The following is a 25791-nucleotide window of genomic DNA, read 5'->3' as shown; positions in this document are numbered from 1 at the left end:
TGAATGACTTTCAAGTTCAAATTCATTGAAGCTGGTACATATTCTTTAGATACAACTTTATGTACTAGTGAAGGTGTATCATGGATAATAAAGCTGCTAAAACTATGTTTGAAGAAGCAAATCACAAACACTTAAACAATGTCAAAGGATCTTTATTGTTTAAAAAAATGCTAAATTTGTGCATCAAAATAAACAGTATACAACACAGACGATACATTTTAGTTTACACAAGTCTGTAATAGTTCTTTGATTTTGCCACAAAATCAGAATCTTCAAACAGTCAGTTGGTCCAGATCATTCCATTTTCTGTTGGCCAAATGTACCTCAATAATCTCAGCAAACAGTTGCCTCTTCAGCAACTTGTATGCTAGGGGTAACAACTGCTGTACCACTTTGTGAAAGTACTGAAAAAGGAAGTGAAAAGAAAGTGTTTGTGAAAGAATCATAAATCCTGCTACTCAGTTTCTGAACAGCTGAAACATTTTCCTCCAGCATCTCACTCTTCAAATACCACAAAGCCCTTCCCAGTGTGTACCATATACATTATGCACAGCAGGAACTCAGCTCCTTCAACACACTTAACCAAGACCAGGTTAGCAAATGCATGGGAACCCCATCAACTCCAAGCTCCCAACAAGTCATGCACCTTGCTGATTTGGAAATCTTATTCCCTCACTGTCACTGTTCTAAGATCCTGGAATTTCTTTCCTAACAGTATTAAGGGTGTCCTTACACCATCTGAACTGGCATAGTTCAGGAAGCAAACTCAGTACCATCTATGCCAGAATAATTCCGGATGGGCAATAAATTACAAAAGTAAATTATCAAGTGCAGCTTATGATCCCAGCAGATGTTAGTACCAGCAAAGACAGATCCCAGACTGTAACAAAGATATAATAAAGTGGCCTTTTACTACAAGCATACAGTGTTGCATAAAAGTAAAACAAAATTTATTATGTGAATCAAAATAAGCCACACATCTTGCTTATATCAGAATTTGAAAGACTTCAAAACACATGATAAAATACAATGCCATCTGTCCTATCACCATTTCCCAGTACTCAAACAGACAATTCCCTTCTACATCACAGCTGTAGTTTTACCTGTTGCTTTCAGTTCCCTATTTTGAGTTTAAGAGCCTTTTCCGTGTCATAAATGGGCTTGGGCTGGACTTTCTCAGCTTTAAATAACCCGTTTCACTATTTCTGGTCTGGAATGTTTAAAATTAAATGTCTTCACTGAGGTGACCTATTTCCTGACCTTTCTGAACTAACTCTAAAATGGTTTCATCTGTTGAAACTTCAACCAAGACTTCTGCAAACCGAAAACAAAAGCTTTCTAATCTCTCACCCCCCATGCCTTGCAAAAAGAAAATAATTCCTGATTCTTCTGACAGCAAGCTCATGCTCTTCTGTTTACACTGCTCATAAAACTCCCAATGCAAATGTATTTCCATCATCACCCCAGGAGCTCTGATACTGCATTAAAAAATTATAGCTCCTGAAATAGACAAGAATCCAATGTCACTGGTTCAAAACCCAAACTCTAAAGTAAATGGTGTTAAAATATATTAAATTATACACTTGTATTCAGTTCATTTAAAATTCATCAAGACCCCTTTTGTACTGTACTGGTGAAGTACTCCAGATTATTTGATTGAGTTTCCAAAAGCTCCCCTGCATTTAGAAGTTCAACAATTATTGTCCATTTCCAACAGCCCTTAAGAAGTTTCTGTGCTGAAGATAAAAGGTTCCAGGTTGTTAACCCATTAACACCAAACATTTGCTGTCCTTGATGTAACTAGACCTGGGATTAGGAGATTAGAGTGGTGCAGGAAAAAGCACAGCAGGAAAATCTACGTTTCAGGCAGGAGCCCTTCATCAGGAATGAGGCTGGAAGCCTCTGGGGTGAAGAGATAACTGGGAGGGGATGGGGCTGGGGAGAACGTAGCTGGGAGTGCAATAGATGGATGGAGGAAGGGGTAAAGGTTGGAGAGAAGGGTGGAGCGGATAGATGGGAAGGAAGATTGACAAGTGGGACAGGTCATGAGGATGGTGCTGAGGTGGAAATTTGGAACTGGGGTAAGGTGGGGGGAGGGGAAGTGAGGACAATGGTGAAGTCCACATTGATGTCCTGGGGTTGAAGTGTTCCGAAGTGGAAGATGAGGCATTCTTCCTCCAAGCGGCGGGTGGTGAGGGAGCGGCAATGGAGGAGGCCCAGGACCTGCATATCCTCGGCAGAGTGGGAAGGGGGGGGGGGGGGGGGGGGAGTTCAGATGTTTGGCCACAGGGCGATGGGGTTGATTAGTGCAGGTGTCCCGGAGATGTTCCCTGAAGCACTCTGCAAGAAGGCGTCCAGTCTCCCCAGTGTAGAGGAGACCACATCGGGCACAATGGATACAATAAATGATGTGCGGAAGTACAGGTGAAACTTTGATGGATGTGGAAGGCTCCTTTGGGGCCTTGGATGGAGGTGAGGGGGGAGGTGTGGGCGCAGGTTTTGCAATTCCTGCAGTGCTGGTGTAACTATGGAAGATGAGAGAAAGTGAGGGCTGCAGATGCTGGAGATCAGAGCTGAAAATGTGTTGCTGGAAAAGCGCAGCAGGTCAGGCAGCATCCAAGGAACAGGAGAATCGACATTTCGGGCATAAGCCCTTTCCTGAAGAAGGGCTTATGCCCGAAACGTAGATTATCCTGTTCCTTGGATGCTGCCTGACCTGCTGCGCTTTTCCAGCAACACATTTTTAACTATGGAAGATGGACTGTTCTACTTAGCCGATAGAGAGACAGGTTAGGAGGGACTGTTACAGAAGCTTCATTGGATTGCTGCAGTCTGTCTCATAGATGGGACTCTCAGCTGTCACTGTGCTGATGGTAGAGGGAATTAAAGTTGGTGGTGGTTGGTGGAGGATAGCGTGCTGATCACTAACTCTCAAAATTTATGAAAATCATAACTTCACCATTTGAGGTACATCTACAAAGACAGACCTTAAAATTCTGACAATTCAAATAACTAACACATAGCTTCTCCACTCAAGAAGCCACCTTATAAACACTACCACCAAACCACAGGTCACAGCTGATATGATTTCATCACATATTCAAATAGCTGGACTATTTTAAGCAGGCATTTATAATCCTTTTTGATACATCTTAGATCTTAATATCAGATTTAAATTCAACAGTTGACAGTTTTCATTACAACAGCATCCAATATATTTCCGATAATGTATCCCTGAACATAACAGCCTTATGCTAGAAATAACACATTTACTTGTGAGCAATTAACTACCTCAAGTTCCCCAGCTTTTAGGTGAGTGTTGCTTTGTTGACGGTTTTGAAACCCTGACCAGTTTGTTTCCTGCTGTCTCCTTTAGCAGCCTCTCCTGTTACACACCAAGCTGCGCACCTGACCTTTACTTTGGAAAAATAGTTACTGGGGTGACAGGACTCATGCATGAAGACAGACAGGGCTTTTGCCCGAAACGTCGATTTTCCTGCTCCTCCGATGCTGCCTGACCTGCTGTTCTTTTCCAGCACCACTCTAATCTAGACTCTGGTTTCCAGCATCTGCAGTCCTTGTTTTTACCTGGATTGGTTTATGGTTTTACATAGAAATATAGAACAGCAGACTAGTAAGCCATTCAACACTGATCATCCAACTCTGTACTGTCCTGCTTTCTCCCCATATCCTTTGATCCCTTATAGGATATCCTAGTCCTTCTTGAAAACATACAATGATTTGCCCTCACATGCTTTCTGTGGAAGAGAATTTCACAAGCTCATTACTCTCTGGGTCAAAATATTTCTCCCTCCTCTCAGTCCCAAGTAGCCTATCCTGTATCCATAAATTGGTCCTGACTAGGCTAACCTCTCTACACCCATCACGCCAAAACTCCCTCACCACCAGCAATGACTCAGCCACTTCACCTGCTGTTCCACTCTCAGGCTGTTTTTTGCTCATCAGCAGTGAACACCAGAGAGACAGTGTGTGATTGGCACAGCAGCTTCTCCCCCTCCTTCCTCTGCACACAGGGCTGACTTTTCTCGTGGGTGAATTTTTCCAAGGTTTCAGGGTAATTTGTCCACTGGCCCATGAAATTTGAGCACTGTTGTCGCACCGAGGGCTTGTAGAGTTGGGGAGAGGCTGTGTTATGTTAGAATGTTGAGAACAAGCTGAACTCCATTTGCATCTACTCACATGTGATCCATTACAGAAAAGATCAATTCCTAGTTCATATCCCATTCCATAGTCGCATTCATCATTTGCAAACTGAACGTAAGTTATTATTTCTTGAATTGGGGCAAAAGCTTTTATCCGGGCTTCATCAGTTGGAGCTTCTACAATTGCTTTACATATCTTTTTCAGACTTCCTGTCAAATTTTGTGATTGGAAGATAAGAGAGAGACAGTTGTTATTTTTTTCCCCAAATCCAGATGGAAGAAAAATAGATTGATTATACAAATGGTCTCCGACTTACAAACATTCATACTTACAAACGCAATCTCACATGAGGGTGTCATTTTAAAGATCTGACGTGAACATTTTTTCATACTTACAGCCAACTGCTTTACATTGTCCTGCATTGTGTTCCAACAAATTGACTTGTGAACAGACTCCAGAATGGAACCAATTCACAAATGGGGACTGCGTGTACAGGGAATGCAGCAGCCAATGTGCTAACAGCAAAATCCTATAAACATGGTTCTGCTATACAGGCAGTTCCATTCTGGAGTCTGTTTGCAAGTCGAAGCACAATTGAGGAAACTAAAAAGCAGCTGTTTGTAAGTACAGAAAATGTTCATATGTCAATCAGATCTTTAAAATCACACCCCTGCACGAGATGGTGTTCAAAATCACAAAATCATAAATCAGGGACCTCCTGTATGTCTCAATAAGAGGCAACCTTAGTGGAGATACATGATTCTTAGGGGACTTGACAGAGGAGACGCAGAAAGGTTGTTTCACATTGTAGGAGGACCAAAGAGCATCATCTCAGAGTAAGGGGGTCACCCATTTAAGACAGGGGTGAGGAGGAATTTCTTCTCTGGGGGAAGTGAATCTCTGGAATAAGAGAGGGCTGTCCAAGCCAAATCATTAAACATATTCAAGGCTGAGATTTAATCAGTAAGGGAATCAAGGATCATGGAAAGACGCAAGAAAATGGGATTGAGAATTATTAGATCTGCCACGATTTCATTGAATGAGGGAGCTGACTCGATGGGCGAATGGCCTACTTCTGCATGTCTCATGGTCTATAACATTGAACAGATTTGGAGGTTGGTTGAGGGATAAGTATTAACTAGGACATCAGTGAGTACTCCCCTTTGAAATAGTGATAGTGAAAAATATTACATCAATCGGAAAGGCCACACAGAGCCTGAGTTTAATGTCTTACCAAAGAGAAAACACTTTATTCAGAGCATCGTCAGCTCAGCTCTCTGCAGTGATGACAAAAACATTTAAAATAAACAAACCCTTAATATCCCCCAAAACCATGAAGATGAAGAAAAACAGAAGAAGCTCCAATTCCCTGAAAGATCCTGTGACACAGTGGCTCAGTGGTTAGCACTGCTGCCTGACAGCGCCAGGGACCTAGGTTTGATTCCTGCCTTGGGTGACTGTCTGTATGGAGTTTGCATATTCTCCCAGTGTCTGTGTGGGTTTCTCCTGGATGGCCCAGTTTCCGCTCACAGTTCAAAGATGTGCAGGTTAGATGAATTGGCCGTATTAAATTGCCCATCGCGTTCAGGGATGTGTGGGCTGGGTGCATTAGTCAGGGGAAATGTAGAATAATAGGGTCTGGGTGAGATACTCGGAGGGTCGGTGTGGACTTGTTGGGCCGAAGGGCCCGTTTCCACACTGTAGGGATTCGAATGTCCGATCCTCCATTTCATCTGGACTGAGCTGACTTCAACCTTGGACTGAGGGTGGTCAGTCACTGCTCTCAGTAACTCTGGGCTTGTGAACCAGGAAAAGACCTGCAACAATTTCCAATTATATAATCCTAAACATCGCAAAATGATTCACAGTCTGAACAGACATTTTAAAGAAAAACACAGGCACTGCACCACATTCTCTCCTAATTAGTAGACTCGGGACAATGTATAAAAGCAGAAACCGAACGTTTAGAAAGCTCTGGTTAAGCCACAACTGGAATGCTGCACTGAGCTCTGGTAACCACATTTCAGGACAAAAGTGTATCTACTCGAAAGGGTGCAGCGGAGACCAGCCAGAACAGCTCCAGGAACGAAGGGCTTTAACCACAGGGTGAGGCTGGGGAAGCTGTGATTCTTCTTAATTCTTCAAAAGAAAAAAGGAGGTTTTGGGGAGATTAAGAAGATTACAATAGTTTTAAATAAAGGCAGCCTAAGAAAAGCTGTCTGTTGGATGGTGGTACAAGGACTGGAGGGGACAGAAGTGCATAGACCTAAACATTTGGGTAAGAGATGCAGGGTGGAACGCAGGGCTGAATGTTTTCTTGAAAGGCCTTGAATAGCCATGACTTTGAAGCCAATGCCTGCAAATTTAGTGGGAGTGGAAACAATCAACGATTTCAGAAAGGAAACAGGATAAGAATTTGAATGGACTTGCAGTGGAGGGATGAAATGGGTGAACCGGCACAGATCCAATGAACTGAATGACCACCTCTGATGCCATAGTGACTATTACTAAGTTTTTAAAATGGAAGAACAAAGGCAAACAATTCAACAACTTCCCATTGCAATTTCTATGTAGCTTATGCATTTTTATGTATCCCTTCGTAAAGCAGAACAGTAAAGATTACAAACGTACCGTCTGTCTCAGGAAGCTCTCTGTAACCTACACCAGCTTTATCAATTGGAACAGCCAAACCAGCTCCATGAAAGGTTCTGGTAGCGACCTGGAAGCGAAGGATAGAGGAGATGGATTTTCTGTAAGATGGGGAGTAAAGTCAATCTCAGATTGTCAAAATGCATTAATTTTGAGCTGAAATTGTACAGCACAGACTGTCCATCCATTTTTTTTTTAAGATTAGATTCCCTACAGTGTGGAAATAAGCCCTGCGGCCCAACCAGTCCACACTTACCCTCCGAAGAGTAACCCATCCAGACCCATTTCCCTCTGACTAATGCACCTAACACAATGGGCAATTTAGCATGTCCAATTCGCCTGACCTGCACATCTTTGGATTGTGGGAGGAAACCCACGCAGACACGAGGAGAATGTGCAAATTCCACACAGTCACCAGAGGCTGGAATCAAACCTGGGTCCCTGGCACTGTCAGACAGCAGTGCTAACCACTGAGCCATCGTGCCACTCCATTAAACAAACATCAACTGCATCTAGCTGCACAGACAGAAAATATCATTAATATCAAAGACACAGACTGAGGGACTGACAACTTTGATTAGTGACTGTACAAGTGACGAAAGGTAGATGACTGTATCAGTGGCATTTTTACTTCAATGAGTCAGAGATGACGTCAGACTTAGCAAAATAAAAGCCTGGATATTGCTTCTTTGATCACACTGACCTGTCAACAAAGAACACATGGCAATTTTCTGTGTTACAGACACAGCCTGTGGACAATGCACACGATATTTGAAACATGTAGAAAAACACCTAAATGAAGTTCTCGTGACCTTGCTCTTGTTTAATCTGGAGTCTGGTGCACTGCTGTAAGATAGGAGAAAGTGAGGACTGCAGATGCTGGGGATCAGAGCTTAAAAATGTGTTGCTGGAAAAGCACAACAGGTCAGGCAGCATCAAAGGAGGAGAATTGACGTTTCGGGGCATAAGCCCTTCTCATTCCTGAAGAAGGGCTTATGCCCGAAATGTTGATTCTCCTTCTCCTTTGATGCTGCCTGACCTGCTGCGCTTTTCCAGCAACACATTTTTAAGCACTGCTGTAAGATGTTTGCTTCCTGTGCCAGTTCCCAGACACTGCTCACCACACCAATAAATCCAGGAAACCGCTTGGGAAAATAAGCACTACCACTGTTTGGAGGTGGTGTGGGGGTCAATTAAAAAATATATATAACCAAGATATTTAGAATCCCCTCAGTTTTTTGGGGATCCTTGAGGGGGAGGGGAACCAGATCCAAGTCATGGTCCACATCGGCACTAATGACATAGGTAGGAAAAGGGATAGGGATTGAAGGCAGAAATGCAGGGAATTAGGGTGGAAGCTTAGTGCTAGAACAAAGCTGTTATCTCTGGTTAGTTGCCAGTGCCACATGCTAGCTAGGCGAAGAATAGGGAGAGAGGAATTGAACATGGATGGCACAGGAGAGGGGGTTTCAGATACCTGTACAATTGGGGCTCATTTCGGGGTAGGTGGGACCTTTATGAACAGGATGGTCTTCACCTGAACCAGAGGGGTACCAATATCCTGGGGGGAAAATTGGCTAATGCTCTTCAGAAGGGTTTTAACTAATTCAGCAGGGGGAATGGTAATCTGAATTAAAGCTCCAGTGTCCAGGAGGTTGAGAGCAATGTGGTCAAAAATGAAGTTTCAAGGTCGCAAGAGTTCACCGGCAAGCAGGAAGGTGGTTTAAAGTTTGTTATTTCAACGCCAGGAGCATCTGGAATAAGGTGGGTAAACCTGCAACATGGGTTGGTATCTGGGAACTGGATGTTGAGGCCATTTCGGAGACATGGATAGAGCAGGGACAGGAATGATTGCTGCAGGTTCTGGGATTTAGGTGCTTTTCAGTAAGAACAGAGAAGATGGTAAAAGAGGGGGAGGTGTGGCACTGTTAGTCAAGGATGATATTACGGTGGCAGAAAGGACATTTGAGGACTCACTCACTGAGGTAGTAGAGGCTGAGGTTAGAAACAGGAAAAGAGAGGTCACCCTGTTGGGAGTTTTCTGTTGGCCTCCAAATAATTCCAGAGATGCAGTGTAAAGGATAGCAAAGATAATTCTGGATAGGAGCGAGAGTAACAGGATAGTTGTTATGGAGACCTTAACTTTTCAAATATTGACTGGAAATACTATAATTTGAGTATTTTAGATGAATCAGTTATTGTCCAATGTGTGCACAGATTGTAGACAGGCCAACAAGGGGCAAGACCACGTTAGATTTGGTACTGGATAATGAACACGGCCAGGTGTTAGATTTGGAGATAGGTGAGCACTTTGGGGATAAAGACCACAATTCAGTAATGTTTACTTTAGTGGTGGAAAGGGATAGGTATATACCGCAGGGCAAGAATTATAGATGGGGGAAAGGCAATTATGATGCAAGATTTAGGATGGGGAAGGAAACTGCAGGGGATGGGCACAATTAAAATGTGGACCTTATTCAAGGAACAGCTACTGCGTGTCCTTGATAAGTATGTACCTGTCAGGCAGGGAGTAAGTGGTCAAGTGAGGGAAGTTGAATCTCTTGTCAAGAGGAAAAAGGACGCTTATGTTAGGATGACACATGAAGGCTCAGTTAGGGCGCTTGAGAGTTACAAGTTAGCCAGGGAAAACCTAAAGAGAGACCTAAGAAGAGCCAGGAGGGGACATGAGAAGTTGTTGGCAGAAAGGATCAAGGAAAACCCCAAGGCTTTCTATAGGTATATCAGGAATAAACGAATGACTAGAGAAAGATTAGGGCCAATCAAGGATAGTAGTGGGACATTGTGCTTGGACTTTGAGGAGAGAGGGGAAGCGCTAAATGAATACTTTTCATCAGTATTCACACTGGAAAAAGACAATGTTGTTGAGGAGAATACTGAGATACAGGCTACTAGACTACACGGGATTGAGGTTCATAGGGAGGTGTTATGAGAAGCGTGAAAATAGGTCTCCGGGCCGGATGGGATTTATCCTAGGATTCTCTGGGAAGCCAGGGAGGAGATTGCACAGCCTTTGGCTTTGATCTTTATGTCATCATTGTCTATAGGAATAGTGCCAGAAAACTGGAGGATAACAAACGTTGTCCCCTTGTTCAAGAAGGGGAGTAGAGACAACCCTGGAAATTATAGAGCTGTGAACCTTACTGCGGTTGAGAGTAAAGTGTTGGAAAGGATTATAAGAGATAGGATTTATAATCATCTCAAGAGGAATAAGTTGATTAGGGATAGTCAACATGGTTTTGTGATGGATAGGTCATACCTCACAAACCTTATTGAGTTGAGAAGGTCACCAAACAGGTGGATGAGGGTAAAGTGATTGATGTGGTGTATATGGATTTCAGTAAGGCTTTTGATAAGGTTGCCCACGGTAGGCTATTGCAGAAACTACAGAGGCATGGGATTGAGGATGATTTAGCAGTTTAGATCAGAAATTGGCTAGCTGAAAGACAGAGGGTGGTGGTTGATGGGAAATGTTCATCCTGGAGTTCAGTTACTAGTGGTGTGCTGCAAGGATCTGTTTTGGGTCCACTGCTGTTTGTCATTTTTATAAAATGACCTGGATGAGGGCATAGAAGGATGGGTTAGTAAATTTGTGAATGACATTAAGCCGGTGGAGTTATGGATAGTGCTGGAGGATGTTGCAGGTTACAGAGGGACATGGATAAGCTGCAGAGCTGAACTGAGGGGTGGCAAATAGAATTTAATGTGGAAAAGTGTGAGGTGATTCACTTTGGAAGGAGTCAACAGGAATACAGAGTACTGGGCTAATGGTAAGATTCTTGGTAGTGTAGATGAGCAGAGAGATCTCGATGTCCATGTACATAGATCACTGAAAGTTGCCATCCATGTTGATAGGGCTGTTAAGAAGGCATATGGTGTGTTAACTGTTATTAGTAGAGGGATTGAGTTTCAGAGCCACAAGGTTATGCTGTAGCTGTACAAAACTCTGGTGTGGCCGCACTTGGAGTATTGCGTACAGTTCTGGTCACTGCATTATAGGAAGGATGTGGAAGCTTTGGAAAGGGTTCAGAGGAGATTTACTAGGATGGTGCCTGGTATGGAAGGAAGGTCTTATGAGGAAAGGCCGAGGGACTTGAGGCGGTTTTCGTTAGAGAGAAGAAGGCTGAGAAGTGACTTAATTGCAACATATAAGATAATCAGAGGGTTAGATCGGGTGGACAGTGAGAGCCTTTTTCCTCAGATGGTGATGGCTAGCACGAGGGGACATAGCTTTAAATTGAGGGGTGATAGATATAGGACAGATGTCAGAGGTAGGATTGTTACTCAGAGTAGTAGAGGTGTGGAACGCACTGCCTGCAACAGTAGTAGACTCACCAACTTTAAGGGCATTTAAATGGTCATTGGATAAAGATTTGTATGAAAATGGAATAGTGTAGCACAGATAAGTTTCAGATTGGTTCCAGAGATCGCCGCAACATCGAGGGCCAAAGGGCTCTTACGCTGTAATGTTTTAAGTTCTAAGCCAATTAAAGAATTGGTTCACAACCGCAAAACACTGCTGTGCAACAGTTTTGTATGCAAACTGGGTACTCCATGATAAATAATTGTTAAAAATGTGGCATAATTAGCACAGAGATGCTCAATAGGAGTATGGAATCAACTCAGTTTTGTGCTTTAGTTCAAAGTATAGAAGGACACTGATGGTCTTTAAGATGGGGTTAGAGTGGTATTGAGGCAAATAATTACACAGTTGGAGAAAACTTGTTGAGTAAGACCATATGAAATATGAACTGGAATAGACTGCTCGGTCCCTGCACCACTATGGAATGGCTGATCTGTCTTTCCTCCTGTCCATTTTCTTGCTCTTTCCCTGTAACCCTTGATTCTCTAATCATCAAGAATCTAACAAAATCTGCCTCAAATACACACAAGGATACTATCTCCACAGCTCTGTGTGGCAAGGAGATCCAAAAGGACTCTCAAAGCCCTCAGAGAACAAATTCCTCCTCATCTCAGTCTGGAATTGCTGTCCCTTTATTCTTAGCTAATTCAGAAAGTAAGGAGGTATGGGATTCAGGGAAATCTGGTTGTCTCGGTACAGAGTTGGCTGGCCCATAGAAGACAGAGGGGTGGTGGTAGATGGAAAGTATTCAGCCTGGAGCTTGGTGATCAGTGGTGTTTCGCAGGGATCGTTTTTAGGGTCTCTGTTCTTTGTGACCTTTATACATGTCTTGGTTTAGGATGTGGAAGGGTGGATTATTAAATCTGCTGATGACACGAAGGTTGGTGGAATTGTGGATAGTGTGGAAGGGTGTTGTAGGTTGCAGCAGGACATTGACAGGATGCAGAACTAGGCTGATAAATGGCAGATGGAGGTCAACCTGGAAAAGTGTGAAGTCATTCAGTTTGGAAGGTGGAATTTGAATGCACAGTGCAGGATTCTTGGCAGTGTGGAGGAACAGAGGGAACTTGAGGTCCATGTTCGTAGATCTCTCAAAGTTGCCACCCAAGTTGAGAGGGTTGTTAAAAAGGTGTATGTTATGTTGACTTTCATTAGCAGGGGGATTGAGTTTAAGAGCCGCAAGGTTATGCTGCAGCTCTAGAGACCTGCTTAGACCACACTTGGAATATCATTGTTCAGTTCTGGTTGCCTCATTATAGGAAGGATGTGGAAGCTTTAGAGCATGTGCAGAGGAGATTTATCAGGATGCTGCCTGGCTCTGGAGGGCACGTCTTATAAAGAGATGTTGAGGGAGCTAGGACTTTTCTCATTGGAGTGAAGGAGGATAAGACGTGACTTGATGGAGGTGGATGAGACGTGACTTGTTGAGAGGCCTTAGATAGGGTGGATAGTCAGAGACTTTCTCCCATGGCAGAAAGGTTTATCATGAAGGGTATAATTTTATGGTAATTGGAGGAATATTTAGGAGAGATGTCAGAGGTAGGTTCTTTACAGAGAGTGAGGGGTGTGTGGAATGCACTGCCAGCGGTGGTAGTAAAGTCAGATACATTAGGGACATTTAAGCAACTCTTGGATAGTCACATGGAAAATCGTATAATGAAGGGGTATGTAGGTTAGGCTGATCTCAGTAGGATAAAAGGCCGGCACAACAGAAGGCCAAAGGGCCTGGACTGTGCTGTACTGTTCTATGCCCTTGGGTCCAAGCCTTTCCCAGGAGGGGAACCATCCTCTCAGTTTGTATGGGCCCTAAAACTCAGCCAAAAGGCCTGTCCTTGTGCCGTAGGTTTCATTGGACATCCTTATCTATGGCTTATTGTAGGAAACTGCCCAACAGTTTGTGCAGTGAGCTCCAACCTCATGGAGAAGAGGGTGAGCTAACGTGGGCTGGTGTCTCCCGACATGGACTCGGGAACACTGGCCGTCAACACCAGAGACAGGAATGCCACATCTACCTCATCCATCTCTATATGTGTGAGAGCTAGATGGCCTAATGTTATTATCGCTAAACTATTAATCCAGAGACCCAAGCAATCTTCTGGGAACCTGGGTTTGATTCCCGCCACACTGGGAAATTGAATTCAATTTTTAAAAATCCAGAATTAATAGTCTAATGACAACCATTGTTGGCGAAACCCATCTGGTTCACTCATGCCCTTTAGGGAAGGGAATCTGCCATCCTCACCTGGTCTGGCCTCCATGTGACACCAGAACCACAGCAATGTGGTTGATTTAACTGCCCTCTGGGTAACTGGGATGGGCAATAAATGCTGGTCTCGCCAGTGACATCCACATCCCAGTCCAAGTGGATCAACATCAAGACACTGCAAATGTTGGAAATCCTACTCATCCGTCCCATCCCGATCTTTCCAAGTTTTATCATTGGCTCATCACTGGCCCTAATTTTTCCCCACCAATGTTGCCTGACCTGCTGAGTATTTCTCTTTCTCTGTGTTTCGAACATGACTGTGGGAGGGTGAAATATTGATCAAGGCACCAGGATAGCACTGCTGGTTTTTAATACATTAGATTAGATTATATTAGATTAGATTACATTACAGTGTGGAAACAGGCCCTTCGGCCCAACAAGTCCACACCGACCCACCGAAGCGCAACCCACCCATACCCCTACATTTACCCCTTACCTAACACTACGTGCAATTTAGCATGGCCAATTCACCTGACCTGCACATCTTTGGACTGTGGGAGGAAACCAGAGCACCCGGAGGAAACCCACACAGACACGGGGAGAACGTGCAAACTCCACACAGTCAGTCACCTGAGGCGGAAAATGAATCCGGGTCTCTGGCACTGTGAGGCAACAGTGCTAACCACTGTGCCACCGTGCCGCCCAGGATGGCAGATAAATGGACAGATACTTTGCAGTCCCTCTAACAGCAGCAGCTGGTTCGCATTTTGTTAGTCATTCACCGTACAGGCTCACACATAACAGTGACAATTTGCCTTGAGTACCAGAAAACTATAGGTGGTACGTTACAGGAAGATGGAGCTGCACCATGAATGTTGTTGGCTTTGGAATCCTGAGACCCTAGGCTAAAGTTCCAGGAGCAATTGGGCTTTAAGTTTGGAACTGCTGAAAAAAAGACACATTTTGCTAAAGCTTTGAGCTTGCCTTCATTGTTCTCCCTTTTACATTGTCCCAACTTACAAACAAAAACCTGGTAGTGCTGGAGAAACTCAGCAGGTTGGGCAGCATCTGTGGAGAGGGGAACAGAGACCAGTTCACTCTGATCGGTAGGCATGTCACCATGGAGAATGCACAAGTTAGATGATGACTGACAGTTAACTGCCAAGGTTTGGTTAAAGTTAAGATGACAGGCTTACTCTGGTTGGTCAAGGCATTGCCCTGAGAAGTGAAGCACAGAATGATTGTCAAGCAGTTCAGAGAAGGTTTAATGGACTAAAACCTGGAGTGAACTGGAGACCAGCTCAGCCTGTATCCTCTGGAGTTTAGAGGAGTCAGAGGTGACCTTATTGAAAGATAGAAGATCCTGACGGGACTTGACAGAGTCAATATGGTAAGGCAGTTTCCTCTTGTAGGAGAATCTAGAGGTTGGGGGTGGGGGTCAGAACTGTACACAATACTCCAAGTGTGGCCACACCAGAGTTTTGCACAGCTGCTGCATGATCTCAGAAACTCAATCTCTCTACCAATAAAAGCTAACACACCATATGTCTTCTTAAAAACCCTATCAACTTGGGTGGCAACTTTCAGGGATCAACGTACATGGACATGGAGATCTCTCTGCACGAAGAACTTTTTTAAAAAAATGAACATACAAGTTCCTTTTGTTTATATCAAACAAGGTCCTGAGTATTTATTTGTGTGGCTTCTAGCGCACACACACACACACACACGCATCAGACTGCAATCTTAAAACTGGTTTCCACCATAACTCCTAGCACTGTCAGGATTATTAAACAAGTGATTGCCAATAGCAGAATCATATCTAATTGATGGATATATCTTTCTGAGGCTTGCAAGTTTAAGTGGCTCACTGAGAATGGTCAATGGGACTTGGCGTTGATACACTCCGCCTGTCACTGGGTTATATATTCTACAAACCCAGCATCACACCTCCTATTGATGAGTGCAAGATGGCCGGTTAAGATTGTGTGTGTGTGTGTCGGGGGGGGGGGGGGGGAGGGAGAAGAGCCGCAAGGCCAATGATACCCAGAGGATTCAGTTAAATTGATACATGACATTTCCCACCAAGTCTGTCTCCTTCCACTAATGTTTAATTACCAAGCAGCTGTTTATATATCCTGAGAGAAAGGTACAACAAAGCTCTATATTACTGCAGCAAGTGGTCTTCAATTCTGTACTCAAATCCCCTTGTGTTAAAGGCCACTACGCCATTTGCCTTCATCATTTGCTATATCTATCTGTTAAAAGTTTAGTGCCTAATAAATAAGGGTACCCAGGCCCATTGGCCATCTAAACTTCCCACCATTTAAGTATTTAAGAAATATTTTATCTTTCTGCATTTTTGACTAAAGTGGATAACCTCACACTTATTCAGCAGAAGGCTCTCAGTCACAATTAGCCAGAAACACAATGCCACGCCAATACATGCAGGGAATGTTCTGGAAGTATGTTATGAGCGCTTACCTTCCTATCCCTCTGCTTCATTTCTTTAGTTTTCTGTTCTAGGGAATAACCTAATTTCTTCGCTACCGTAGTCAGTTTGGTCTCGAGCTCTTTCAAACCTCTGCTCTGAATCCTATTACCCATTTCCTTCAGTCTTCTGGCCAAAACCAAGCTGTAAACCAGAGGAGTGACAGGACGGAAGGGAGAAGGGAAACAAATAAAAGGGAAAACAGCTAAACTTAGAAAAACTTTCCACACATTTTTAAACTCTATTCCACCCGCCAGCCCTCCCCATCACAATAAAAAGATATAAATGGTCAGTGGAGCAGGGGTTCTTACATTCTACCATGGTCAGTGCATGAGGACACTCAATGCAAGAGGGGCCACTATCCCACAGCATTCACTCTGGAGGATCTCCCTCCACAGACCTGAAGAGAACTGGAGACTACTAGCAACCTCCCACAACAACCAACGTTACCAGTTTTGGTAACGTTGATCAAAGAATAAATATTGGCCAGGACACCAGGGGAATATCTGCTCTGAGATAATGACGGAGGATCATTTAATGTCTGCCTGCGAGGGCTGGCGCAGTCAAGTCTCAGCGTGACATTGAAAAGAGGCCCCTCTGGTCACATAGCATACCTTCAGTGGTGCATTAGAATGACATCCTAGATCTTCGGGAATGGGACTTGAACCCTGACCTTTTGACTCTGTGCTACTCAGTACACCAACAGGATGTGACAGAACTTTCCACACAATGAAATAAGCTTTTTTGGTTGTGTTTTATTGGGGGGGGGGGGGGCATGGGGTGGAGGAGAGGTGATATGGGTTAGGCGAGTTTCAACTTAAAGAAAGACAAAACTTAATGACAAAATTGTTGCCTAAAACAGTACAAGCACATAGAATACAGGAGTTCATAATCCAAACACTGGAAAATTCAGCTGCAACAGCTCATTTTTGGAAAAGTGACCGCCAGGGTGATGGCGCCATCATAAAACCCAAGAAATTCATTACCTTTTAGGGAAGGAGATCAGATGTTCCTACCCTGTCTGACCTACGTTTGACTTCAGCCCCCGTACTAACAAGGCCAACTCTTAATGGGTTGCATCAAACTAGGTCCTGTCTACACTCAGGCAATGAACATTGGTTAGCACAAGGGGATGGGTTCGTTGTGAGTAGGAAGGTGTTCTATTTTCTTGGCTTGGAGCTCAGAGTATGGCAATGGGATTTTACCCTCTCATCAAATGCAACTGGAGAATGCAGCACTCTTTCAAACAAAAAGAAATTGGCACATTGTGAGAGATGGTGGCATAATGGTAATTTCACTTGACAAGTAATCCAGGCTCTGGGATGAGATTAGATTAGATTCCCCACAATATGGAAACAGGCCCTTCGGCCCAACAAGTCCACACCGACCCTCCGAAGAGTAACCCACCCAGACCCATTTCCTGCTGACTGATGCACCTAACACTATGGGCAATTTAGCATGGCCACTTCACCTGACCTGCACAGCTTTGGACTGTGGGAGGAAACCGGAGCATCCGGAGGAAACCCACACAGATACAGGGAGAATGTGCAAACTCCACACAGACAGTCACCCAAGGCTGGAATTGAATCTGGGACCTTGGTGCTGTGAGGCAGCAGTGCTAACCACTGAGCCACCGTGCCGCCCATGGGAATAAGGGTTCAAGCCCCAACACAGTAGCCATTGCAATTGAGACTCAGTTAATAAATCTGGAATATAAAGCTAGTCTCAGTAACTGTGACCATGACAACCATCAACGATTGTTGTAAAAAACCCATCTGATTTGCAAATGTCTTTCATGGAAGGGAAATCTGCCGTCCTTATCTGGTTTGGCCTATGTACAACTTCAGGCCCACCACATCATGGTTGACTCTTAACTGCCTTCTAATGGCCTGGTGAGCCCCTCAGTTCAAGGGCAATTAGGGATGGGCAACAAAAGCTGACCTAGCCAAGATGTCCACATCACATGGGAACGAATGAAGGAACTAAAATTATACAGTGGATTTCATGACTTTAAGAAATGCAATCAAGCAGCCCTGAAGTATCATCACCATTACAGCGTAGGACAACAGTTTTGTGGCTAATGCCACCACAGCAACTTGGAAATAAACAGTTTTAGTTACGTGGGTCAAGGTATAACCAGAAAACCAGAGGATCTTTCACATGATTTTTGGAATAATCAAGTAGGATTACGTTCGTCTATCAGGGCAAACGGGATCTTCATTTAGTGTCTGGTCTGAAAGATGCCACCTCTGACCATGGAGCACTCCTTCAGTACTGCATTGGAATGACAGCCTAGATCCTTCAGATTTGGAGGAGCCGGTGTTGAACTGGGGTGGACAAAGTTAGTTAAAAAAAAAAATCACACAGCACCAGGTTATAGTCCAACAGGTTTAATTGGAAGCACTAGCTTTCGGAGCGCTGCTCCTTCATCAGGTGGTTGTGAGCCACGACCCCTGATGAAGGAGCAGCACTCCGAAAGCTAGTGCTTCCAATTAAACCTGTTGGACTATAACCTGGTGCTGTGTGATTTTTAATTAGATCCTTCAGAGTGGGACATGAACCATGAGTCTCTGACTAGACATCAGCTTACCCTCCCACTGCCATCAGTTACATACAGCCCGATAGGAAACAGATATATACATACTTCACCGCGCTAAACACATTGTTTCCCATTTGAACCACTGAGCAGCCATTCTTTGCCTCGTTTTCCCCTATGAATACTGGCAATTCTTCTGGAGAATCTCTGTAAAACACCACATACAACATAGTCACTGACGTGTGATGGAATATCCCCACTTGCCTGGGTGGGTGCAGCTCTGACAACACTCGAGAAGCTTGCCACCACCCAAGACAAGGCACCGTGTTTGACTGGCACCACATCCATGACCAACGCACAGTGGCAGCAGTGTGTACCAGTTACATGACACTCTGCAGTAACTCACCCAGGCACTTGCGACAGCACCTTCCAACGCCCGCCCTCTCCAACCTCTTCCACCTCGAGACACAAGAAGAGCAGACTCACGGAAACACCATCAGCTGCTAATTCCCACCTGAGCCACAGCCCGCCCTGACTCGGAGCTAAACCAAAGTTCTTTATTGTTGCTGGGTCAGACTCCTTAACTCACAGCACTGGGTGGGTACACATAATTCCTACCATCCCCCACTCTGCAGAGTGCAGGCAGCTTCCCCACAGGCCGAGTAACAAACGCTGACCAAGCCTATATCCTGATAATGATTTCTCTTACAAATCTCAGGGTGTGACTCAGCAGAGTATGAACACAGGAGGACTGTATCCGCTCCCACTCTCAGCAATGCACCTGGGCCACACATACCTGAAGTAACCGAGGTGATACAGAGTTTCAGGGTCTCCACTGACGATGGTCTGAAATTCTGGGGGGTCATAGAAGTAACGCCAGTGCAGCAGGTAATTCGGCTCAGATTTTTTTGTTCCTTTGTGTTTTCCTGCCAGGATATCAAAAGGCCCAACAAGTTGGAGTCCAAGGCTTGACTTCAGTGCCTCTAGAGAGGAGGGCAAAGACAGACAGCATTTCAGGTCAGAGCAAACCAAACCCTTCTCTGTTAACCGTCTACTCCCTTGTTCTGCCTAGAAGCATCAACTCCCGCGAGTTCAGTGTCCCTTTATTTGGTGTCAGCCACAGTTCAGCAGGTAGTGTTCTCACCTCTGAGCCAGGGGACCGTGGGCTTCCCGCTGCAATCCAGGAGCAGAGCATGAAAACTAAGGCTGACAGTCCTCCGGCAGTGCCAGGGGAGTGCTGCACTGTCCACCACTGCTGCTTTTTACCCTCTCACTCGGATGTAGAATGATCCCATGGCACTCTCACCAAGAGGAGCTCTCCAGTGTCTGGGCCAATACCCATTGCTCAACCAACAATGGGGGAGAACTCCGTGTCCTGGTCAATGTGGTCTGTGCTAGCTAGAGCAGGTGGTGGTGTAGTAGTGACATCACTGGATTAGTAATCCAAAAACCTAGGTTTGTGTTCAGGGGACCCGGGTTTGAATTCCAACATGCCCAATTCAGTAAAAATCTGGCCCATTGTTGATTGTCATAAAAAACCCATCCGCATTACTCATGTCCTTTAGGGAAGGAGATCTGCCATCCTTACCTGGTCTGGCCTACATGTGACTCCAGACCCACAACAATGGGCTTGGCTCTTGGGGATGGACAATAGGTGCGAGAGAATGGCATCTACACCCCATGAACAGATTTTTGAAAAAAAAATGACTGCTGCATTTGCTAACCAAGAATAGAAGTATCTTGTCATCAGCCATTGTGGACAGCCTATTGAAACGCATGAGGCAACATGGAGGTGTAAGACTGATTTCACCTAAACGTTCAGACAAACTTTGTCTTTTCGAAGCGGGGTTTCATAAGGTTTTCTGAACAACTCTGTAACCTCTGTTTTCCCATTCCCACTGAACCCTGAACACAAACCAAAAGAATGTGGATGCTGTAAATCAGAAGCAAAAATAGAAATTGCTGAAAAAGCTCAGCAGGTCTGACAGCATCTTTGCAGAGAAACCAGAGTGACTTGACCCAAAACATTGCAAGGTATCGGGTTAAAATTGTGCAGAATAAGGGAACAGGTGTTGCTTCTGCAAAAGTTTACATTATAAAATTATTAAATACTAAACAGTGAGAAGTGAAAACAGGTAGAATTATCTCTGACTAATAGGGCAGAGTGACCGTGTAGCGGGTTGTACCAGTAACAGGAGAATGGTGTGCCAGTCTCAGGAGGGATGTGGCCAACGGATGGAATTTAGTTTGGCAGGATGATCGCACGAAGACAGCAAACTATGCCAGGATAGTCACATATAAGGGATGAGATAAATAAGAGTAAGGGGCGACAGGCTGAGAGTAATGGGAGAAGTAAACAGAGGCGGAGAGAAGCTAGACAAAGGTGGAGTGAAGCTAGAGCTTGTGATAGGCTACGCGCTGCAGCAAAAGTAACCAATGGGGTGAAAGGGGAGGACCGAGAGATGCAGCTGAACAGCATAAATCAGAATGTAACCCTCAGATCGAGGTGCTTACTCGTTAGGCACCCGTTCTTGCAAGTACGTATCAATAAAATTCGCTGCTTCAGAATTTGACTCGGACTGAAATTTTTTAATATGTGAGTTTTGTTTCTCACAACGTTAACTCTGATTTCTCTCCACAGATGCTGCCAGACCTCCTGAGCTTTTACAGCAATTTTGACTTTTTGCCACTGAAACCTGTTCAACCCCAGCACTGTTTGTATGGTTTCAGCCAGGGGACAGGGGCAGGGCTCTCTGAACACCGATATGGGAGTCATCTACATCCACCAGAGAGAGAGCAGGCATGTACATTAGAAGGGAAGAGAAAGCTGTCTTAAATTGAGACAAATTGAGATTGCGATAAGAAAGAAGAAGATTGGTTCCACTGGCAAGTGGGTCATCAATTAGAGAATACAGACATAAAAATCACTGGTAGCATTGCCCTTTTGTGAAGGGCAGTGCTTGTCACTGGCCACTCGGGTGTTTTCCTATCTTCCTGGTGGTGGAAATTGAATAAAGATTCGTGCACCTTGTCTCTCTCACTGTGTCTCACACCTGCACACACGCAACATGGGTGCTGGGGAAAAAATAAGCACTACCGCAGTTAGGCGTTAGTGTGGGGGTTTTTCAAAAAAAAAAGGAGTAAAAATAAAAGAAAAGAAAACAAAATTAAAATAAAAATCACTGGTGGAGAAACCGAAGAACACATTTGTTCACTAAAGTTTGCAGGTTCTGGAATAATGTAAAAGGATGCTAAAAGTTCCATAATTAGTAATGAAAGGAAGTTTTTAAAAATTGCTTATAGTATGTGGGCATTGCAAGCACATATTACCCGTCTCTAATTAACCCTGAGATCTTGGTGCTGAACCTCTGCAGTGCTTGGGGTGCAGGATTACCCATAGTGCTTTTAGGGAGGTAGAATGCTGCTCCTGTAAGGTCACTGGGTCGTTGAAGGAAAACAGACAGATGCTGGAGGACGAGGATCAGGGTCAAGGACAAGACGACGAAGGTGCGTGAATAAAATCACTAAGATCCAGCATAGGCACCAGGTGAAAGGAGAGAGGTACAAAAGGGTCAATTTTTTTTACTCACACAGAGGGTCTGGAACAGGCTGCCACAAGTAGTGGTGGAAGTGAATACAATTTTGTCATTTAGAGTCATAGAGATGTACAGCACAGAAACAGACCCTTTGGTCCAACTCGCCCATGCTGACCAAACATCCAAATTTATCTCGTCACAGGTACATCAATGGGACTGGCATGGAGGGATAGGGACCAAATGCAGGCAAATGGGACTAGTTTAATTGTGAAAACGGGACATCATGGATAAGTTGGGCCGAAGGGCCTGTTTCCATGCTGTGAACCTCTGATTCCATTTGTACCACAGATGTCTGCTTCTCTGCTCATAAACCAAACAAGGACACAAGGAACTTTGTGAACTGGGGCTGGGTTGGTGGTATTTAAGAGTACAAGTGTTGGGGCAGAAGACATTTCTCATCCTAAGTTGAAACTTTATTGCTGGAACAGCACAGCAGGTCAGGCAGCATCCAGGGAACAGGAGATTCGACGTTTCGGGCACAGGCCCTTCTTCAGGAATGAGCAGAGAGTGTTCAGCAGGAGAAGATAAAAGGTAGGGAGGAGGGACTTGGAGGAGGGGCGTTGGAAATGTGATAGGTGGAAAGAGGTCAAGGTGAGGGTGATAGGTCGGAGTAGGATGGAGGCGGAGAGGTCAAGAAGAAGACTGCAGGTCAGGAAGGCGGTGCCGGGCTGGAGGGATCCGGCTGAGACAAGGTGGGGGGAGGGGGGATGAAGAAACTGGTGAAGTCCAAGTTCATCCCCTGCGGTTGGAGGGTTCCCAGTCGGAAGATAAGACGCTCCTCCTCCGACCGTCGGGTTGTTGTGGTTTGGCGGTGGATGAGTCCAATGACCTGCATATCCTCGGTGGAGTGGGAGGGGGAGTTGAAATGCTGTGCTACAGGTTGGTTGGGTTGGTTTGTCCGGGTGGCCCAGAGGTGCTCTCTGAATCGCTCCGCAAGTAGGCGGCCTGTTTCCCCAATATAGAGGAGGCCACACCGGCTGCAGCGGATGCAGTAGATGATGTGGGTGGAGGTGCAGGTGAATCTGTGGCGGATATGGAAGTTTCCTTTGGGGCCTTGGAGAGAAGTGAGGGGGGAGGTGTGGGCGCAAGTGTTGCACCTCCTGCGGTTGCAAGGGAAGGTGCCGGGAGTGGAGGTTGGGTCGGTGGGGGGTGTGGATCTGACAAGGGAGTCGCGGAGGGAGTGGTCTCTACGGAAAGCTGATAGGGGAGGGGAGGGAAATATATCCTTGGTGCTGGGGTCTGTTTGGAGGTGGCGGAAGTGACGGCGGATGATGCGCTGTACATGGAGATTGGTGGGGTGGTAGGTGAGGACCAGTGGGGTTCTGTCCTGGTGGCGGTTGGAGGGGCGGGGCTCAAGGGCGGAGGAGCGGGAAGTGGAGGAGATGCGGTGGAGGGCACCGTCGACCACGTCGGGGGGGAAATTGCGGTCCTTGAAGAAGGAGGCCATCTGTGTTGTACGTATTTTGAACTGGTCCTCCTGGGAGCAGATGTGGCGGAGACGAAGGAATTGGGAGAATGGGATGGCGTTTTTACAGGGGGCAGGATGGGAGGAGGTGTAGTCCAGGTAGCTGTGGGAGTCGGTTGGTTTGTAGTAGAACCTCTCCCAATGCTCTCACATAGCTAACCACAGATTATGCCCAAAATTCTCCTGCTCCTCGGATGCTGCCTGACCTGCTGCGCTTTTCCAGCAACACACTCTCAACTCTGATCCCCAGCATCTGCAGTCCTCACTTTCTCATAGCTGGCCACAGATGCCTGGCTGGTTTCTGCATTACATATGCTAATCTGGATGGGGTGGGGGGGAGGTAGCATACCGCATGGATTCTGTGGATCTTGTTTCTCACAGAATTCCCAGAAGTGATAGAAATCTTCCGGCATCCGTAGCTTGTAGAGATCCTCAACTTCCTGTCGCAGTTCCTCAGGAACCCCGGATTTCTCTCCTCGGTTCTTCTTCCCATCTTCAGCTGCCGGGTTCTTAGACTGAGGTAAACAAATCACAAAGAAAACTGAATTAATTCAAGCAGTAAACACTGCAACATCCCCAAAACACTAGGTCAGCTCCTTAGGCAGCACCAAGTATAGATAGAGTCATAGAGTCAGTAACAGAGTGGGGAGCAGACACCCACATCTCAAGACGTTAGAATTATAGTGTTGAAGGCATAGCTGTAGCCAATAAGTGGGATTATGCCTCTGGTCCTAGCCTCTCGAACATGGGAAACAATCTTTCTGCATCCACCCTGTCAAGTCCCTTCAAAATCTTGTATGTTTCAACAAGATCACCACTTATTCTTTTATTTTCCAACCTTGCCCATTGAAATAGCTACCAGGCCACTCAGTTCAAGGGCAATTAGGCATAGACAACAAAAGCTGGCCCTGCCAGTGGTGCACACTAAATAGTAAATGATGAAATAAAGACAGACCAACCATAGAACGTTTTTACTGGCCTACAATACTTTCTCCTTTGTTGCTGGCGGTTTGGAGGGGAACATGTCGATTTTTAGTGCTTCCTCTTGTCCTTCTGGGTGATGGAGATTTCTGCACCTTTGTTTTTAAAAGAAGGCAGGACATCGTGTGCCCTTTCACAGAAACATAGAATTTATAAAAGTGACTCAAAATGTTAACTCGTGTTTTGTCTCTCTCTGCACACCTGCTGTGTTGTTGCTGGTTTAGTTTGTTTCCAACACCCGCAGTTCTTTGTCGTAATGTTAGTTGATAGAGGTCAAATTTCACCCTTCCCTCTGATCCAGACAATTCACGCAATACTTTTACTTTTGTCAAAAATACCACACATTTATTTGAAAATAAAGCCCCCGACATGGTCGAGGCAAGGCCTATGCGGTCAGTGCCTCACTCAATTCAAAACAGCACTGGAGCAAACCATCTGCACCATTGTCGGGACTAAAATATTTGCAATGAGAGAGACAGCATTTAGTGAAGACATTGTTAGTAACATTCAGTGAGACAATGTTGCAGCTCTACAATCCCCTGGATACATTGTTACTTCCGGAGCTACAATGTATCACAGTGAAAACAATCCCGTGTTCACCAGAACATCCTCATCCATTACCTCGGTGCCTCTGGATGCAGCTTTCCTCTTCCCGCGTCCCGCCATATTCAACAAACCGACCTTCACCGGGGCGGCAGAATAAAGAGGGAGACACGCTGAACACACCCCCGAAAGCAGCGAGCTCCCCGCCTCCGCCACAGGGACACAGTCAGCTCCCCGCCGCCGCCACAGGGACACAGTCGGCTCCCCGCCTCCGCCACAGGGACACAGTCGGCTCCCCGCCTCCGCCACAGGGACACAGTCAGCGCCCCGCCTCCGCCACAGGGACACAGTCGGCTCCCCACCTCCGCCACAGGGACACAGTCAGCGCCCCGCCTCCGCCACAGGGTCACAGTCGGCTCCCCGCCTCCGCCACAGGGACACAGTCAGCGCCCCGCCTCCGTCACAGGGACACAGTCAGCTCCCTATCACCGCCACAGGGACAGAGTCAGCTGCCCGCCTCTGCCACAGGGACACAGTCGGCCCCACCTCCATCACAGGGACACAGTAAGCGCCCCGCCTCCGCCACAAGGACACAGTCAGCTCCCCGCCTCCGCCACAGGGACACAGTCGGCCCCACCTCCGCCACAGGGACACATTGGGCGCCCCGCCTCCATCACAGGAACACAGTCGGCCCCGCCTCCGCCACAGGCACACAGTCAGCGCCCCGCCTCCGCCACAGGGACACAGTCGGCCCCGCCTCCGCCACAGGGACACAGTTG

The 25791-nt window shown here is 45.7% G+C and overlaps 1 protein-coding gene across 5 annotated transcripts; it reads right to left on the bottom strand.

Annotated features, from left to right (window-relative positions):
• Nucleotides 1–136: 136 nt before the first annotated feature.
• hpf1 (histone PARylation factor 1) lies at nucleotides 137–25259 on the bottom strand. Of its 5 annotated transcripts, none has more exons than XM_087973984.1 (8): nucleotides 25070–25259; nucleotides 23838–24003; nucleotides 19224–19410; nucleotides 18536–18634; nucleotides 15885–16035; nucleotides 6796–6883; nucleotides 4201–4373; nucleotides 137–404 (listed from the first exon to the last, which is right to left on the bottom strand). In XM_087973984.1, the coding sequence occupies exons 1-8, from the start codon at nucleotides 25133–25135 to the stop codon at nucleotides 273–275; spliced, it is 1062 nt and encodes a 353-aa protein (XP_087830110.1). In that variant the 5' UTR covers nucleotides 25136–25259; the 3' UTR covers nucleotides 137–272. The 5 variants fall into 5 exon arrangements, with proteins under 5 accessions (XP_087830110.1, XP_087830115.1, XP_087830125.1 ...); XM_087973989.1 differs by having other exon boundaries at nucleotides 25091–25256; XM_087973999.1 differs by lacking the exon at nucleotides 15885–16035 and having other exon boundaries at nucleotides 6796–6914.
• Between the last annotated feature and the right edge of the window lie 532 nt (nucleotides 25260–25791).

This window comes from Chiloscyllium plagiosum, unplaced genomic scaffold (genome assembly GCF_037043375.1).
Source record: "Chiloscyllium plagiosum isolate Xiang-an unplaced genomic scaffold, Cpla_swu_hap1 HiC_scaffold_2, whole genome shotgun sequence".
NCBI classification, from domain to species: Eukaryota; Metazoa; Chordata; class Chondrichthyes; order Orectolobiformes; family Hemiscylliidae; genus Chiloscyllium; species Chiloscyllium plagiosum.
Note: the sequence above shows the minus strand (reverse complement) of the source record. Positions and strands in the feature narration are given on the sequence as shown.

Coding starts and splice junctions, on each gene's coding strand:
- hpf1 (XM_087973984.1), bottom strand. CDS start 25,135: ATGGCGGGACGCGGGAAGAGGAAAGCTGCATCCAGAGGCACCGAGGTA. Junction 4,374..6,795: donor AGAGCTTCCTGAGACAGACG/GTACGTTTGTAA, acceptor AAAATTTGACAG/GAAGTCTGAAAAAGATATGT. Junction 405..4,200: donor TTTTCTGTAATGGATCACAT/GTGAGTAGATGC, acceptor TTCCTTTTTCAG/TACTTTCACAAAGTGGTACA.